Source organism: Ornithorhynchus anatinus, chromosome 3, assembly GCF_004115215.2.
Source record: "Ornithorhynchus anatinus isolate Pmale09 chromosome 3, mOrnAna1.pri.v4, whole genome shotgun sequence".
NCBI lineage: Eukaryota > Metazoa > Chordata > Mammalia > Monotremata > Ornithorhynchidae > Ornithorhynchus > Ornithorhynchus anatinus.
This window is the reverse complement of record NC_041730.1, coordinates 14,544,693-14,562,165: the sequence shown is the minus strand read 5'-3', so window position 1 is coordinate 14,562,165 and position 17,473 is coordinate 14,544,693. Positions and strand designations below refer to the sequence as shown.

Genomic DNA, 17,473 nt, shown 5'->3' with positions numbered 1-17,473 from the left:
GAAGTTTTTACAAAGTATATTAAGTTACACCATAGGTTGTTAAGCCCAAAGGGGAACTTCCTTAAATGGAAGTTTTTGTTATAAAGGATTTCACTATAAAAGGTTTTAGACTTTATTTGGGAAGTATTTTGCTTTAGTATCTAGGAATTTTGATTTTACGATTATTTTTTTTTAGAGTGAAAATTCCAGGATCAGACTTTATTCAGGGTAGAGTGTTAGTGAGCAAAATCCCCCGAGTAAATTTCTCTTGCATTCTGGAGCAAATAATAAGAACAACAACAACATCAATAATAATGATGATGCGAAAAATAATAACTGTAACAGCAGTATCTGTTAAGCCCTTACTATGTCTCAAGCACTGTACCGAACACTGACGTAGACACAAGCTAAGGAGGTCAGACGCAGTCTCTGTCCTTCATGAGCCTCAAAGTCTTGGAGGGAGGGAGTACTGGCATTTCAGCCCCATTTTGTGGATGAGGAAACTGAGGCCTAGAGAAGTTAAGTGACCCTCCCAGGGCCATACAGCAGGTAAGTGACCGAGCCGGGATTAGTACCCAGGGTCTCTGATTAGGTCTATTAGGTCTATTAACACCCGTTAGAGTGTTTAGGCTTCTGTTTTCAGTTGCAATGCCTTGTTCGGGAGCTAGTGTGTTTGTGAGTTAAGACCATCAATCAATCAGTCGATGGTATTTATTAAGTGTTTACTATGTGCAGAGCACTGAACTAAGCAGTTGGGAGAGAGCCTAAAACCAGCCCCTAAATCGAACTCTCCAGAAGTGGGTAAGATGATGCTTGCTATCCCTCTATCACCGTCTCTCTGTCTTCTAGGAGCTGAGGCAGGCACAGTCCCGCCCTCCGGGCCCACAGCTCCGTTGCAGGTAAAAGGGGAGTTCATCACAGAGTCCCGGACACTCGGGGGGCTGAGTGAAGGGGGAGGTCCAGAGCTGGGGCCTCTCCAGCCAGTTCTGGGTTAGCGATGACAGCCCAATTGGAACCTTAAATCATGCAGAATTTCCCCCGCTGACTCTTACGTCACCTCTGAGAAACATCCCATCACCCACAGTGGTTTTGAGGAAAAGAACATTTACTTTTCAAAACTGTGAACTTCGGGTGTTTCGCTTGCAGAAAGTCGAGGAGTTGGATTTAAGCTCACTTCCCACCGGGCTACCCGTGAATCTGTCAGTCTGTCCGTCTGTCTGTTCGGCTTGAATGGTCTGTCCGGAGAACGGAGGGCTAGCACGGTCGGCCTCTGTTTGAGTTCTTGCCATTCGGTTGCCCTTTCCCGGGGATTGAAGAGCTTCGGAGGGGTTGAAGCTGGTTTCATTTTACTTCCCCTCTAGACTGTAAGCTCAGTGTGGGAGGGGAATGTGTCTGTTATTGTGATAGTGTACTCTTCCAAGGGCTTAGTACAGTGCTCTGCCCACAGGAAGTGCTCAATAAATATGATTGACTGACATTCAGTCCGGAACACTGTCGGGAGTTGTCTGGCCATCTGATTCTCTGGCCCTGTTAACAACCTGGGTGGGGTCTTCCTCTTCATCTTTAGGGTCCCACTGAGTTTCCTCTCCCTCCCCTGGTTGCATCCACAAAGGGATCAGGGAAAACTGGATGGGGTCGAGTCCCAGGGAAAACCGACTCTCTCTCACAAGCCTAAGTGAGAAACTATGGGGAGTCCCATCTTATCATTTTCCCTCCTGGTCTTCTATGAGAATATCTCTTCTAATTCTTTATTAACAAGCAGAGTTTCTTACCGACGGGATTCCTGAAAAATAAAAGAGACTTCAAGTCCAGAGTTCTCTTCAAGTATCTTAGAGCAGTTTGTGTTAAGATTCCAGTCAAAATCGCCATCTTCGTTTTTCAAGGCCTAGCACTGTGCCCAGTGCTGACCCAGCCACACCTTGTCTCCTTCTGGGCCAGACCATTCCCAGCACAGAGAGCAGAGACAGCGGTGTTGCTGAGAGCCAGATGGCTCCCCCCGGGGTGGGGCGGAGCCGCCCACCTCTTCCTCTTCTTCAGTCTTACCTCTTGGGTCGGGCCCCGACACCTGCTGTCTGAATGACCATTAACAGATTCCTGAATGGCCTCCCTGCCTCCAGCCTTCCCCTCTTCATCTTTCCCAAACACTGATCAGAGCATAGCAGTCAATCAGTCATATTTACTGAGCACCTATTGTGTGCAGAGCACTGTACTAAGTGCTTGGGAGAGTACAATATAACAGACACATTCCCAGCCCACAGTGGGCTTATGGTCTAGTCACTCTCCCTTTCTTATGGTATTTGTGAAGCACTTACTATGTGTCAAGAACTGTTAAAAGCACTGGGGTAGATACCAGTTCATCAGTTTGGACAAGGTCCCTGTCCCACACGGAGCTCACAGCCTTAATCTCCATTTTACAGTTGAGGCAACAGAGAAGTTAAGTGACGTCCAAAGTCATGTAGCAGGCGAGTGGCGGAGCTGGGTTTAGAACCCAGGCCCTCTGATTCGTAGGCCCAAGCTCTTTCTACTAGGTAACACTGCTTCAAATCTTCCAGTGGCTCCCCATCGTCCCTGGCCTAAATCAAACCACTGGTTGAAAACTGACCATCGGTCTCAACGCTGTCCGTCAGTTGCCCCCCTTAAAGCTAAACTGCCCTCTTTTCTCATTGTGCCAGCTTTCTCCTTTCCGCCTCACAGTATCTCATCCTCCCTGTTCCTATTTCCAACCAACTGTATACAACCTTTCTCCAGTGGACCCACCATGTTCCTCAGCTTCTCCAAACCAAGCCTCTGGTGAATCATTCAATAAATAGTAAATATTGAGCACTTACTGTGTGCAGAACATAGTACTAAATGCTTGGGAGAGTTCAATACATGATCCCCGCCTACAGGTACAGTGCTCTGCACACAGTAAGCCCCCAATAAAATACCATTTATTGAGTGATTCACCAGAGGCTTGATTTGGAGAAACTGAGGAACATGGTGGTTCCAGTGGAGAAAGGTTGTATACAGTTAGTTGGAAATAGGAACAGGGAGGATGAGGTCACTCTCTCCTCAGCCACTCTGATAATCATGCGTCCTCTTGTGTGTTTGTTCACTGATTTATCCACTTGTACTTTAATTTTCCTCGCTAATCACCTTCTCTTATGTGTTTTGTTTAAAATGGTATTTGTTAAGCGCTTATTATGTGACAGGCACTGTACTACTATTACTAATAATAATTATGGTATTTGTTAGGCGCTTAACTACGTGCCAGGCACTGTACTAAGTGCGCTGGACGTGGGGGAGATATAGGATAATAAAGCTGGACCCAGTCCATGTCCCACACCAGGTCACAGTCTTAATCCCCATTTTCCAGATGGGGGAACTGAGGCCCAGGGAAGTTAAATGACTTGTGTAAGGTCACACAGCAGATGAGTGACAAGGCCGGGATTAGAACCCAGATCCTTCTGACTCCCAGGCCCATGGTTTTTCCACGAGGCCACGCCATGCATGGACCTGTCTTCCCCATAAGAGTGTGAGTTCCCTGAGAGCTCGTCTGGAGCATTTCTTAAGCGACAGTGTGGAGCTGGGATCGCAGTAGTTGCTCGACCACTGTCGTTGATGATAATGATGAAGAGGCTGATCCACTCTCTATCCCTGCCTTGCAGAATGCCAGCAAAGGGCTGACGGATCGGAAGCAGAATGATCAGAGGAAGGTGTCTCCGGGAAGGTCGTCTCCCCGTCCCCTTAATTTGGAAAAGTCCAAAGAGACGCTCTCCGAACACAAGGAGAATTTTGATCCCCGCCAGCCCACGGAGAACCCACCCGAGGGCTCCGTTTCCGGAGGCAACGGTGGGAAGATGGCACTGAACAGCCCCCCGGGCGGTGGGGAGAGTGAGCTGGGGAAGCCGTTGCTCAAGAAACCAAAGGAAAGTGAGTTGCCCGTGAGAAGCTCCCCTCAGGGGCCGGGCCCAGGTCCCTTAAGCGGCCGAGGGAGAGGCTCAGGCCCAGAACAGGCAGACCCCAGGGTCGCCCCTAAAGTGGACCTGAAAATCTCCACGCCGCCGAGGCCCCCCCTGCTCCGTGGCGTGCCCTGGGATGGCGGACCAGGAGAACCGGACACGAGGGAAAAAGCCGTGCCCAAGCCGCTGGCTTCCGAAGAGGAGAAACGCTCGCCCCCAACTCCTAAATCCAGCAACAAGCTGCCGAGATCCCCGGGATTCAAGGACTTTCAAATTCAAGTTCAACCGGTTCGGATGCAAAAACTCTCCAAGCTGCGAGAGGTGGGTTTGAACCCTGAGTCAGGTCGGTATGGGGGTGAGACTGGGCCCGGGGCGGCATTCACCAGAGCCAGGGTGAGTTGCTGCTCATCCCGTGGAGGGTGAGAAACTACCCAAATTTCCAAGCCTAAAGTCTTTAAGCGCCATTGTGGGATAGCTTCAACTGAAGTGGGCTTCGTTGCCACAGAGAAGCGGTGTGGCTCAGTGGAAAGAGCCCGGGCTTGAGAGTCAGAGGTCATGGGTTCTAATCCCGGCTCCGCCACTTGTCAGCTGAGTGACTTTGGGCCAGTCACTTAACTTCTCTGGGCCTCAGTTACTTCATCTGTAAAATGGGGACTAAGACCGTGAGCCCTACTGGGACAACCTGATCACTTTGTATCCCCTCAGTGCTTAGAACAGTGCTTTGCACATAGTAAGCGCTTAACAAATACCATTATTATTATTATTATTATTATTATTATTATCATGGTGACCAGAAATCTGGTTAGCGTAGGCCTGGTCCCAGTGGGGTATAAAGCCAGCAGGGAGGAGAGAGAGCTAGAGAGAAGCAGGAAAAAGGGACACAGGAGAGAGGGATCAAGGGGAAAATGGAGAGTGGTAGAAGGCAGAGAGAGGGACAGCAAGGAGACGACCGGACTATTCTTTTTCCGTCACCACCGACATCACTGCTGCCCACTGCTCTCCGGCCACCTCTGCCTTCTGGGAGTTTCCAGTACACCTGGGGGACGTGTTTCTGATTACTGGAAACCCCAGGCCGAAGCCTGGAAGGACCAATTCAGCTGCAGTGATAATGGTGGTGGTGGTGACCAATAGCTTGTGCCACTGCTTAAGGAGAGGCTTAATACTACTACTGCTAATAATAATGATAACAATAGCATTTGTTAGGTACTTATTATGTGCCAAGGCACCGTTCTAAGCACTGGGGTGGAGACAAACAAATCAGTTTGGACATAATCCTTGTCCTTCATGGGACTCACAGTCTTCTTCTCATGAGGTAACTGAGGCCCAGAGAAGGTAAGCGACTTGACCAAGGTCACTCGGCTGATAAGTAGAAGAGCTGGGATTAGAACCCAGGTCCTTCTGACTCTCAAGTCCGGGCTCTGTCCATTAGGCCACGCAGTTTCTCTAGTAGCAGCTCGCAGTGATACCTACTGTCTTAGCCTGCGAGGAACCTAGCTTAGGCCTCATGGATGGTGGGACAGAATCCCCCAAAAGCGAGATCCTTCTATCCCTATGTGAGATGTATGGACACTTTTGTTTCCATGTAATGAGACCTAGCGGGGCTGGGGAAGTCATTTTATAGAATAAATTTAAAGCCCGACAATAAAAACTTGGAAAAATAGAATGCATTTTCAATTTTGGTTTAGTTTTCGCTTGAGAAGATCATTTGGAAAATGAGGATAATTTAATCAGTGAATCTGAAAGGTGATTCTGCGAACTTCCTTGTCTAGAAATTTCTAGACAAAACCCAGGTGATGTTTTTTGAGTTTCCAGGAACAGTAACAGGTAGAGCAACCACGGGGGGAAAAGCGCTGTTTATACCATTTAGAATCTGCTCCAAGTCATTCTCAGAAACACTCTGATTCACTGTTAACCTTGGGTTTCTTACTCCAACGACCTGTTTGTTTTAGATAAAGGAAGAAACACACAAAACAGCTTCATACCCTTGTAAAGGTTCTGATTCAGAAATGAGTGAAATGTTTGGTTTTAGTTAGGAACTGCCACTGTGGCCTCAAAGGTAGAAAATGTTTCCCTTTTCAAAACCGACTGCGATTCTTCGTTTTGTCATCCCATCTCCAGGCGGGGGATCCCGTGATGGAGAGACAGGGGAGAAACTGGAAGTGGCTGAAAAGCCCTGATCGACAGACCCCCTTGTGATAAATCAATCAGGGGTGTTAACTGAGTGCTTACTGTATGTAGAACATTGTGCTAAGCACTCGGGAAGAACTATACGATAGAGGTGCCATCCTTGCCCAAAAGGAGCTTACAGACCAGAGGGGGAGATAGATATTAAAATATAGACAGGGGAGATAGGAGAATAAGGATATGTATGTAAGTGCTGTGGAGCTGGAGTGAGAATAAAAATGCTTACGGTTTAGACAGTCAAGAACAAAGAGGCTGCAGAGGGGAAGGAAAGTAGGGGAAATGAAGCTTAATCAGGGAAGATCTCTTGCAGGAGATGTGATTTTTGGAAGGTGTTGCAGGCGGTGGGCTGTCGGGTATGAAGGGGCAGGGAGTTCCAGGCCTGAGGGCAGGCGTGGGCCAGCGGTCAGTATTGAGACAGACAAGATGGGGGTTCAGGAAGTAGATGGGTGTTAGAGCAGCGGAGTGTGTGGTTTGAGTTGTAGTAGGAGATCACTGAGGTAAGCTAGGTGGGAGAGAGCTGATTGAGTGCCTTAAAGCAGCGTGGCGCAGTGGAAAGAGCACGGCCTTTGGAGTCAGGGCTCATGAGTTCAAATCCCAGCTCTGCCACTTGTCAGCTGTGTGACTGTGGGCAAGTCACTTAACTTCTCTGTGCCTCAGTTCCCTCATCTGTAAAATGGGGATTAAGACTGTGAGCCCCACGTGGGACAACCTGATTCCCCTGTGTCTACCCCAGCGCTTAGAACAGTGCTCGGCACATAGTAAGTGCTTAACAAATACCAACATTATTATTATTATTATTAAAGCCGAAGGAGAGAAGTTTCTGTTTCATGTGGAGGTGGATGGGCGACCACCGGAGGTATTTGAGGAGTGGGGAGATATGGTCCGAATGGTTTTTCAGAAAAATGATCCGGGCAGCAGAGTCAAGTATGGATTGGGGAGGGGAGAAACGGGAGGCAGGGAACTTAAGCAAAGAGACTGGTGCAATAGTCAAGGTGGGAAATGGTAAGTGCTTTGGATGAGTTTGGTAGCCGTTTGGATGGAGAAGAAAGGGAAGATTCTAGAGAGGTTGGAAAGGCACATCTGACAGGATTCCCTAACAGTTTGAATGAGTGGGTTGAATGAGAGACTGAGTCGAGGATAATGCCAAAATTACAGGCTTGGGAGACAGGAAGAATGGTGGCGTTGTCTACGGTGATAAGAAGGTCAGGGGGAGAGCAGGGTTTGGGTGGGAAGATGGGTTCTGTTTTGGCCATGTTAAGTTTGAGGTTGCTGGGAGATTCTCTCTCAGGCATCTGAACCATAGGATTTCATTCTAGAGCTTAGTTAGTGTTTCCGGAAAGGGGTCAGGGAAAAATAGGGAAAATATGGGGAAAAGGCTGGGCTGCGCTATGATGTTCGGCTTTCTGGAAAAAGACAGGTCATCCTCCGGGTCTGTGCAGAGGCTGAGATAATGGCTCGTCCTCCTTTGAATTCTGCTCAGGGTCAGCCTGATGACTCTGAATGTTCTCCAGATAGGCTTTGAATAATAATAATAATGATAATGACATTTGTTAAGTGCTTACTATGTGCTAAACACTGTTCTAAGCCCTGGGATACAAGATGATTGGGTTAGACACAGTTGCTGTCCCATATGGGGCTCACAGTCTTAATCCCCATTTTACAGATGAGGAGACTGAGGCACAGAGAAGTTAAGTGATTTGCCCAAGGTCAGATAGACAAGTGGTAGAGATGGGATTAATAATAATAATAACAATAATAATAGTATTTGTTAAAAACTTACTTTGTGCCAAGCACTGTTCTAAGCACGGGGGTAGATCCATGGTAATCAGATTGTCCCACGTGGGGCTCGCGGTCTTAATCCCTATTTTACTGATGAGGTAACTGAGGCACAGAGAAGTGAAGTGGCTTGCCTAAGGTCACACAGCAGACAAGTGGGGGAGCCGTGATTAGAACCCACCTCCTCTGACTCCCAAGCTCCTGCTCTGGCCACTAGGCCATGCTGCTTTGAAACATGGGTGCCCATTTTTCATTCAGAAACCAAGAGCACAAAAGTGCCAGAGAGTTTCAGGATGGAGGCGATAAGAACTGGGCGGGAACAAGTTTCAGTCAATCATATTGATTGAGTGCTTACTGTGTGCAGAGCACTGTGCTAAGGGTTCCCTGCCCACAATGAGCTTAGAGTCTAGAGGGGAAGACAGGCATTGATATAAATAATTACAGACGTCCATAAATGCTGTGGGGCTGATGGGGAGGTGAATAAAGGGAGGAAATGAGGGTGACACAGGGAGTGGAAGAAGAGGAAGTGAGTTTCATAGGGTTAACAGGCTAGAAAGTCTCCATTTGGAGTCTGCAAACTCACTGAGGGCAGGGAACTTGTCTACCAACTCTATATTATTGTACTAAACTAATCATATTTATCGAGCGCTTACTGTGTGTTTGGGAGAGTCCAATATTAAAGAGTTGGTAGACATGTTCCCAGCCCACAGTGAACTTAAGTTCTAGAGGACAAGCTCATATTTTCCAAGTGCTCAGTTGCTCAATACAGTGCTCTGCACACAGTAAGTACTCAATAAATACCATTGATTGATTTTCAGCCCTGGGATGAGAGAGGCTGGGAGACCAGCTCAGAGAGCTGTGTGAAGTTGGTACCTATGCTTTCGAACAAGTTGGTGACATGGAAACATCGCACTCCCACTATGCCAACATATCAGTGGCTTTTCTGTTTCCTGTTTCAGAGTAAGACAGTGCAACAGGAGCCAGGATTATCATCAGTTTGTCATTCCTAAACACTGTAATAGCTGGAAAGAAATGACCTTTCCTCTCTCGCAACTCTTAATAATGCCGGTATTTATTAAGCGCTTACTATGTGCAGGGCACTGTTCTAAGCGCTGAGGTAGATACAGGGTAATCAAGTTGTCCCACGTGAGGCTCACAGTTAATTCCCATTTTACAGATGAGGGAACTGAGGCCCAGAGAAGTTAAGTGACTTGCCCACAGTCACACAGCTGACAAGTGGTGGAGCCGGGATTCGAACCCATGACCTCTGACTCCCAAGCCCGGGCTCTTTCCACTGAGCCACACTGCTTCTTAAGAAGACCTCTTCCCTTTTTTTCCACTGGTATTCATTAAGCGCTTACTATGTATTGATCACCGTTCTAGGCGCAGGGATAGATACGAGTTTATCACATTGGACACGGTCCCTATCCTAAATAGAGCTCCTAGTCTAAATAGCGGGGAGTAGGATTTAATCCCCATTTTGCACTGAGGCCCAGAGAAGTGAAGTAACTTGCCCAAGGTCGTACGGCAAGCATTTGGCAGAACCAGGATTAGGACCCAGGTCCTCTGACGCCCAGGACCATACTTTTTCCGCTAGGCCACGCTGCTTCTCTTTCCGAACGCTGAAATCTCTGATTGCCACTAACTACTCTTACTGCTTTCCGATGTCTTTTTTCTCCCTCCGGTTGATTTCTCTTATCTCTCAGAATCCTTCCCCCACACAGATCTCTTCAAGGCCGTCTGGCAAATCACTTCTTCTGCCGGTCAGGCTGCGTAGGCAGATATCTTTCTGCTTCCTTCCACACAGCCAGGGATAGGAATTCACCGGGGAGAAGTCACATGTGCAGCGGGGTGGAAGGTGGCAGGTCATGGTGACTTCTTTCAGGGCCAAGGCCAAAGACGGTTCACACGGTTCATTTGAGAAGTAGAGAGGCCTAGTGGCTGGGAGTCGGCTGGGAGCAGCACCTACTTCCAATCCCGGGAGTCGGGGGAGTCTAATATGCTCTTTGGAGGCAAAGGACTACCTATGGAGGGACGTTTCAGACTATTCGACTCCCTGGACCAGGTGAGATTACTCCAAGAGAACCCTGTACTTGTGAGAGGCAGTGTGGTCTAGCGGAAAGAACGTGGAAATGAGGGCCCCCCCATCTTGTCCCAGTTTCGCCACTTACCTGCTGTGTGTCCTTGGGTAAGTCACTTAACCTCTCTGAGCCTCAGTTTTCTCATCTGTAAAATGATGATGAAATGCCTGTTCTTCCTGCTTCTCTGACTGTGAACCCCGTGTGGAAGCGGGACCGGGTCTAACCTCAGTTAACTCATCTATAAAATGGGGCTTGAGACTTGTGAGCCCCACATGGGACAGGGACTGGGTCCAACCCTATTTGCTTGTATCCCCCCAGTGCTTAGTACAGTGCCCGGCACATAGTGAGCACTTAAGAAATACAACAATTATTATCATTTTTATTATTACTATTAACCTGATCGCTTTGTATCTATTGCAATCTTGGCACATAGAGAGCACTTAAAACCCGACCATTTTTTAATGGTATTTGTTAAGCACTTCCTATGTGCCAGGAACTCTTCTAAGCCCTAGGGTAGATACAAGGTTGGACAAAGCCCGTGTCCCACATGGACCTTTACTGTCTTAATTCCCATTTTACAGATGAGCTAATGATAATTAAGTATTATGGTACTTGTTAAGACCTTACTATGTGCCAAGCACTGTTCTAAGTCCTGGGGTAGATACAAGTTAGTCAAGTTGGACACAGTCTCTGTCCCATATGGGGCTCACAGTCTTCATCCCCATTTTCAGATGAGGGACTGAGGCCCAGAGAAATGAAGTGACTCCCCCAAGGTCACACAGCAGAGATGTGGCAGAGCCTGGATTAGAACCCATGACCTTCTGACTCCCAGGCTGGTGCTCTATCCACTAAGCCTCACTGCTTCAGAGGAGGTAACTGTTAAGTGACTTGCCCAAAGGCACACAGCAGACAAGTGAGGAATCTGGATTAGAATCCAGGTCCTTCAGGCCCCCAGGCTCCTGGATCATTTAGACAGATCATTTTCCTCACCTCTCCTGGTAGCTACCCCAAAAGGAAAGTTTCTTGGAGCCTCAAATCTCTATTGGAGACCACTGTTATGTTACTTAGGAATGACGGAACAATGAATCAACCGGTTCCTGTTTATATGTCAGGTGCCGAGATTAAAACACAATACCGCTGAGCTGAGCGTTTAAATGCTTCCTGAGGGAACAACCACGACCCCAACCAGGGAACCGTGAATTTCAGTGGAGCATATTGAGAAGCGTGGAGGATAGAGAATGGGCCTAGGGGTCAGAAGGTCTGCTGTGGGACCTTGGGCAAGTCGGTTCACTTCTCTGGGCTTCAGTTACCTCATCTGTAAAATGAAGATTGAGACTGTGAGCCCCACGTGGGACAGGGACCGTGTCCATCTTGATTTGCTCGTATCCATCTCAGCGCTTAGTACTGGGGCTGATGCATTAAACACTTAACAAATGCCACAGTTTTTTTTTTAATGTTGGGCTGATTGGGGCACCACTTAAAATGGGACCAACTAACCTGAGATCAGATTTGGGGAAGTGACTTTTTTTTTTTAATGGCATCTGTTAAATACTTACTCTGCGCCAAGTACTGTACTAAGCGCTGAGGTGGATACAAGCTAATCAGGTTGGACACAGTCCCTGTCCCTCATGGGGCTCACAGTCGTAATCCCCATTTTACAGATGAGATAACTGAGGCACAGAGAAGTTCAGTGACCTGTCCGAGGCCACATAGCAGACAAGGGGCAGAACCAGGGTTAGAACCCAGGTCCTGCCTTCCAACCTAAGTGGAAATCAGGAACTGACTGAATCCCTGAGGGTTGTCAGAATTTCACACCCTGCCCAGAAGAAGATCCCTCCGCAACCACGGTTCCAATGTCCTGAGGTAAATGAAGCCCCCTCCAAACAGCACCCCCAATCAGATGATGCTTTCTGGTTTGGGGATTTTTTTTTCCTAGTCAGTTTCCGACCTACCCTCTTATCGCCTATGAACCTGGACCTCTGACCTCTGGGTATTTGATATTTACCCCACCCTAAACCCCACAGCACTTATGTACATGTCTTTAAACTAAATATTATAAATTATTGGCCTATATTAATGTCTCTAGATTATAAGCACATTTTGCAGATGAGGGAATGTGGCCAGGGAACATGTCTGTCAACTCTTTTGTGTTGTACTCTCCCAAGTTTTTAGCTCAGTGCTCTGCACGTAGTAAGCACTCAATAAATTCCTTTGATCGATTCAGCTGTCTTCGAGATGAAGAGAAAGGTTGTCGTCGATGCTCAGGGGAGGGAGCCCAGGGTTCTGGTTCGGTTTCCAGATCATGGCTGGGGAGACGTAAAATTTAGAGGGAACAGATTTCCAGTATTAGGGAAAATCAGCTGCAGGTGTGGCTGACGACGGTGTGGCTGACGACGGTGTGGCTGACGACGGTGTGGCTGACGACGGTGTGGTGAGGAGAGCGTGGAATGCTGACAGCCACTCAGATGTCGCTGGAAAAATCATCCCTTCCCCTCAAACCCCGTGACCAAGCCTACCAGTCTTTGTGGTAGGAAGGGGTGAAGCAAGCTGAGAGATTTCCCTCAGAGAAACTTCCCAGCTCAGGAAGGCTCCTGAAAATCACTCACTTTTTCCCTTCTCCCCACAGGAGCATATACTGATGAGAAACCAAAATCTAGTTGGACTTAAACTTCCAGAACTTAGTGAAGCAGCAGAACAAGAAAAAGGTAAGGTGAGCAGGGAAGGGACATCTATCCCAGGTGGCTCTGATATCCAGAAATTTCCCCCTAAGAGACTCTCATACCTAATCCCACCGCCTTCTCCATCTGTCAAGCCCAATTTCTATGCTTTTTTCTTGGTTTTTTTTCCCAAATGGTATTTAAGCCTTTACCCTGTGTCAAGCACTGTTCTGAGAGTTGGGGGAGATATGACTTAATCAGTCTAGGCCCACAAGGGGCTCACAGTAAAGTAGAAGGGAGAACAGGTTTTGAATCCCCACTTTGCAATTGAGGAAATAAAGGTACAGAGAAGTTAAGCGAATGCCCATGTTCACCCAGTAGCCATGTGGCAGAGGCAGGATTAGAACCCTGGTCCTCCTTTTCCCAGGTCTGTGCCTTATTCACTAGGCCATACAACTTCCTGTTTTCTGATGGTTTGGTTCTTTCATTATCTTCAGTCAGTCAGTCAGTGGTATTTACTGAGTGCTTAAACCCGTGGTAGGTTCTCTGACAAAACAAGGAAGTAGGTTATCGCCTTATCTGTTCATCCTTTACACGAAATACCTAATGAAAGAAGCCGGATTGGATGAAGATGAACAGGAAGTAAAGATTAGAAGAAGGAATATCAACAACCTTGGTTATGCTGATGATGCAACCCAACAAGGAGAAAGTGAAGAGGATCTGAAGGGCTTATTATTAAAAGTTGAGGAACAGATGGGCCTACATTTGAAGGTCAAGAAAACAAAGAACATGACAACTGGAAGCTTTAACACATTTGTAGTGGATGGAGAGAAGGTTGAAATAGTTGACAATTTTTCCCTTCTGGGATTGATAATCAGTGATAAAGGAACTAGTAGCCAAGAGATACCCCGAAGATTAATGTTAGGAAGACTTGCTATGAAGAGCCTGGAAAAAGTCATGAAATGTGTTGATTGTAATGATTGCCACAAGAATACAAATAGTCAACTCTATGGTGTTTCCAGTGACAGTGTATGGATCTGAAAGCCGGACAGTGAAAAAACAGGACAGAAAGAACATCGATTCTTTTGAAATGTGGTGTTGGAGAAGGCTTTTGCGAATATCATGGACGCCCCGAAAAACAAAGAATGGATTTTAGAGCAAATTAAATCAAAGTGGACTTTGGAAGGCCAGATGTCTCCACTTAGGTATTTACGACACATAATCAGGAGGACTAATTCTCTGGAGAAGACACTAATGCTAGGAAAAATCCAGGGAAAATGTGGAAGAGGCAGACCAGTAGCTAGACAGAGACCATAACAACGATAACCGAAGAACCGTTAGAAAGCTTGCAGATTATGGCAGAGGACAGGATGTACTGGAGGAAGTATATCCATGGAGTCACTATGAATTGGAAATGACTCGATGGCACATGATAATAATAATAATAATAGTAGCCAAAGAATGTAAGCTCCATGAAGGGCAAGAGTCATTCCTACTCTCTCATTATATTCTCCCAAGTGCTTAATTCAGTGCTCTGCACACAGTAAGCACTCAATTAATACCACAGATTGATTATCACACTGTACCTTTCTTTTCCTTGATTTTTTTGGGGATCTTCTTTTTTTGTTGTTGCCTTTTAATGGTAGTTGTTAAGTGCATTCTATGTGCCTCAGGAAGTGACAGACCCCGGAAGAAGCCCAAAGTTTTTATCCCTTTAATAATTCTTGATTCCCTCGGCTTGGGTGGTCATTACAGAAAGGCTGTCATCGGGCATGACGGAAAAGCTTGGTAGGTCATTACAGAATGAATGTTACTGAAGCTTGCTGGACCTCCCTGTGGAGAGGATCGATCTGAGCACTTAGCACAATGCTTGGCACATAGTAAGTCCTTAACAAACATTGCAGTTATTATTGTTAGGCGATCCCAAAGCCATTAAGTAACTATCTTTAAACTCAGTTGGTCCCCGCTGCCCGAAATTTCTTCTGTCTTCCTCTTTAGATTGTAAGCTCCTTGAAGACAGGGATTGTGTCTCACAACTCTACTGTAAAGTCCTCTCCCAAACAACTTAGTACAGTGCTCTGCACGTGGTAAGTGCTCAATAAATAGCATTGATTGATTCTGTACTTGCAAGATTTAGAGGGACCTCTATGAACAGATTTCCTTTGTCCTGGGTCCAATCAATCAATCAATCAATCAATCCATAGTGTTGGCTGAGCTTTTACTACATATGGAGCGTTGGAGAGTACAATACAACAGAATTAGCAGGCACCTTTCCTGTCCATAAAGAGTTCAACAATACAACAGAATTAGCAGGCACCTTTCCTGTCCATAAAGAGCTCAATAATTAATGATGAAAATTCTGAAAAACATCACTTTCAGGTCCTGCTTCTGGGCTCCCTCCAGCCACGGAAGAAGATGAGACGAAGAATGGCTCAGAGGTGATGCCCAACATCTCAGACGTGCTGCTACGGAAACTGCGCGTTCACAAGTCTCTTCCTGGAAGGTAAACTGCTCAGCGTCCCTCAGGCAGTGGAAGTAGTGTCCCGAGGGAAAAAAAATTGTCTTTTGGGAATTCTGGGACAGGAGAGTTCCTCTGGGTTGTTCCCAGTTGATGGCTACGTGGGGTGTCTCCTTTGGGAGCTGCTGGAGACTTGCTTGAGATTGAGGAATAAGAAGAAGCTTCCAACCCATGTTCGCCAAGTTTGAGGAATAAGGAGAAACTTCCAACCCATGTTTCCCTAAATCACTGCCCCCAGAACTTTCCAGAACTTTCTCTAGGTACTGAGCACTGGGTAGGAAAAGTACCCCTCACTCTACATGCGGTTTTTTTTTTACACTGACCCACTTTTGGCAGCTGGGGGTCTGGACCCTAGTCCTCCTTGTTCACTTTATACAGATCCAGCCTTTTTTGAGAAACAGCTCCAGGGGAACAAATGTCTCTGTTTATTGTTAAATTGTACTCTTCCTAGCGCTTAGTACAGTGCTCTGCACACAGTAAGCGTTCAACAAATATGACTGACTTACTGACCGACTGCCTGAAAGACACTGTTGAATAACTTTGATCCGCAAGTCCCGCAAATCCCAGTGCGACTCTCTTGCCCCTAATTAGGCGGTAAACTTGCCGTGGGCAGCGAACGTGTCTGCTAATTCTGTTGAATTGCGCTCTCGCAAGTGCTTAGTACAGTGCTCTGCACGTAGTAAGCACTCAATAAATGACACTGATTGATTGATCGTTTGATTATGAGCCCGTCATTGGGCAGGGATTGTCTCTATTTGTTGCTGAATTGTACATTCCAAACGCTTAGTACAGTGCTCTGCACATAGTAAGCCCTCAATAAATACTATTGAATGAATGAATGAATGAATGAATGATGTCTTCCCTGGCTGCATGGCCAGCTTCGGGTAGAGTTTTCTAAGATTCTGCAATAGGACCGAAACACTCCTTTTGAGTCTGGAACTGAATAAATCCCTCGTCCTTCGGGCAAAAGTGAGTTTACTTTACATGGCATTCACTCCTCTCCTCTTCTCAGGATCCAGGCTACAGCAAGTCTCCTTGTATCTCTAGTTGCAACAGTTAGTCACCAGATTCAGGGCAGTTTTCCTGACTGGCCCCGGAAACAATCGGGGCCTCTGTCTGTATTCAAGACCCCAAGGACATCGGCTGGTTAGAAAATAAAATCCGTATCCCTTGGCTATTCATGGAGAGATCAGCTGGTGATTAATTTTACATGGAAATCTGTATTGAGAAGCAAATCGTCCTGGAGGAATTGCAGACGTTTTTGAGGGAGAAAGTATTTTTCCTTAATGGCGTTTGAAAGCCTATTATTAATTTTTCATGACCGTTGGCTTTCCCAAATCTGTCAGGAGCCAAGAGTTGGCTGAGAAATTCAGTCGTTAATCATGTGCTCTCTGGTCTTTCCGCTACATGATCATCGTCCATCTTGACTGGGTGTTTAACCCCAGTGCGAGTGTCGATCCTGACTCTCAAAGGTTGTGGCTGACCTGAAGAATGGCAGGCTGGCTGGGAAGCTCATTGTGGGCAGAGAATGTCTCTTTTTTATTCTTGAATTGTACTCTCCCAAGTGCTTAGTACAGCGCTCGCCTACAGTAAGCACTCAATAAATACGACTTATGGACTGACCGACTGGGGTGGATCTGTCCTGTACCCTTTCCTCCCTCCCATTAGCTGTGAAAGGCCTCCTTCGGCCAGGGACTCGTGTTTGTGTTAGGTGCATCGGTCCCACACTTCAGAACCATTCATTCAATTGTATTTATTGAGCGTTTACTGTGTGCAGAGCACTGTTAATAATGTTGGTATTTGTTAAGTGCTTACTATGTGCCGAGCACTGTTCTAAGCACTGGGGTAGACAGTTCTCCACTGTTCTAATAATAATAATAATGTTGGTATTTGTTAAGTGCTTACTATGTACAGAACACTGTTCTAAGTGCTGGGGTAGATACAGAGTAATAATAATAATAATAATGTTGGTATTTGTTAAGCGCTTACTATGTGCTGAGCACTGTTCTAAGCGCTGGGGTAGACACAGGGGAATCAGTTTGTCCCACGTGGGGCTCACAGTCTTAATCCCCATTTTACAGATGAGGTAACTGAGGCACCGAGAAGTTAAGTGACTTGCCCAAAGTCACACAGCTGACAAGTGGCCGAGCCGGGATTCAAACCCATGACCTCTGATTCCAAAGCCCGTGCTCTTTCCACTGAGCCACGCTGCTTCTCTGAGTGCTTGGAAAGTACAATTTGGCAACAAATAGAGACAATCCCTACCCAGCAACGGTGAGTGGACACCCCTGGATGGTGTCTGGACCTCTGAGCCCTAGCAGTCCACGGGCTCATGGC

At 46.7% G+C, this 17,473-nt stretch overlaps 1 protein-coding gene across 3 annotated transcripts in view; it reads left to right on the top strand.

Annotated features, from left to right (window-relative positions):
* The window catches only part of IRAG1 (inositol 1,4,5-triphosphate receptor associated 1), a 150,742-nt gene that overhangs the window by 95,011 nt on the left and 38,258 nt on the right, over positions 1-17,473 (top strand). For all 3 annotated transcript variants that reach the window (XM_029061526.2, XM_029061523.2, XM_029061524.2), the window contains exons 8-11: positions 829-878; positions 3,627-4,241; positions 12,588-12,666; positions 14,998-15,121. In XM_029061526.2, coding sequence (XP_028917359.1) covers positions 829-878; positions 3,627-4,241; positions 12,588-12,666; positions 14,998-15,121 — 868 coding nt within the window. The remainder of the gene's footprint in view (positions 1-828; positions 879-3,626; positions 4,242-12,587; positions 12,667-14,997; positions 15,122-17,473) is intronic.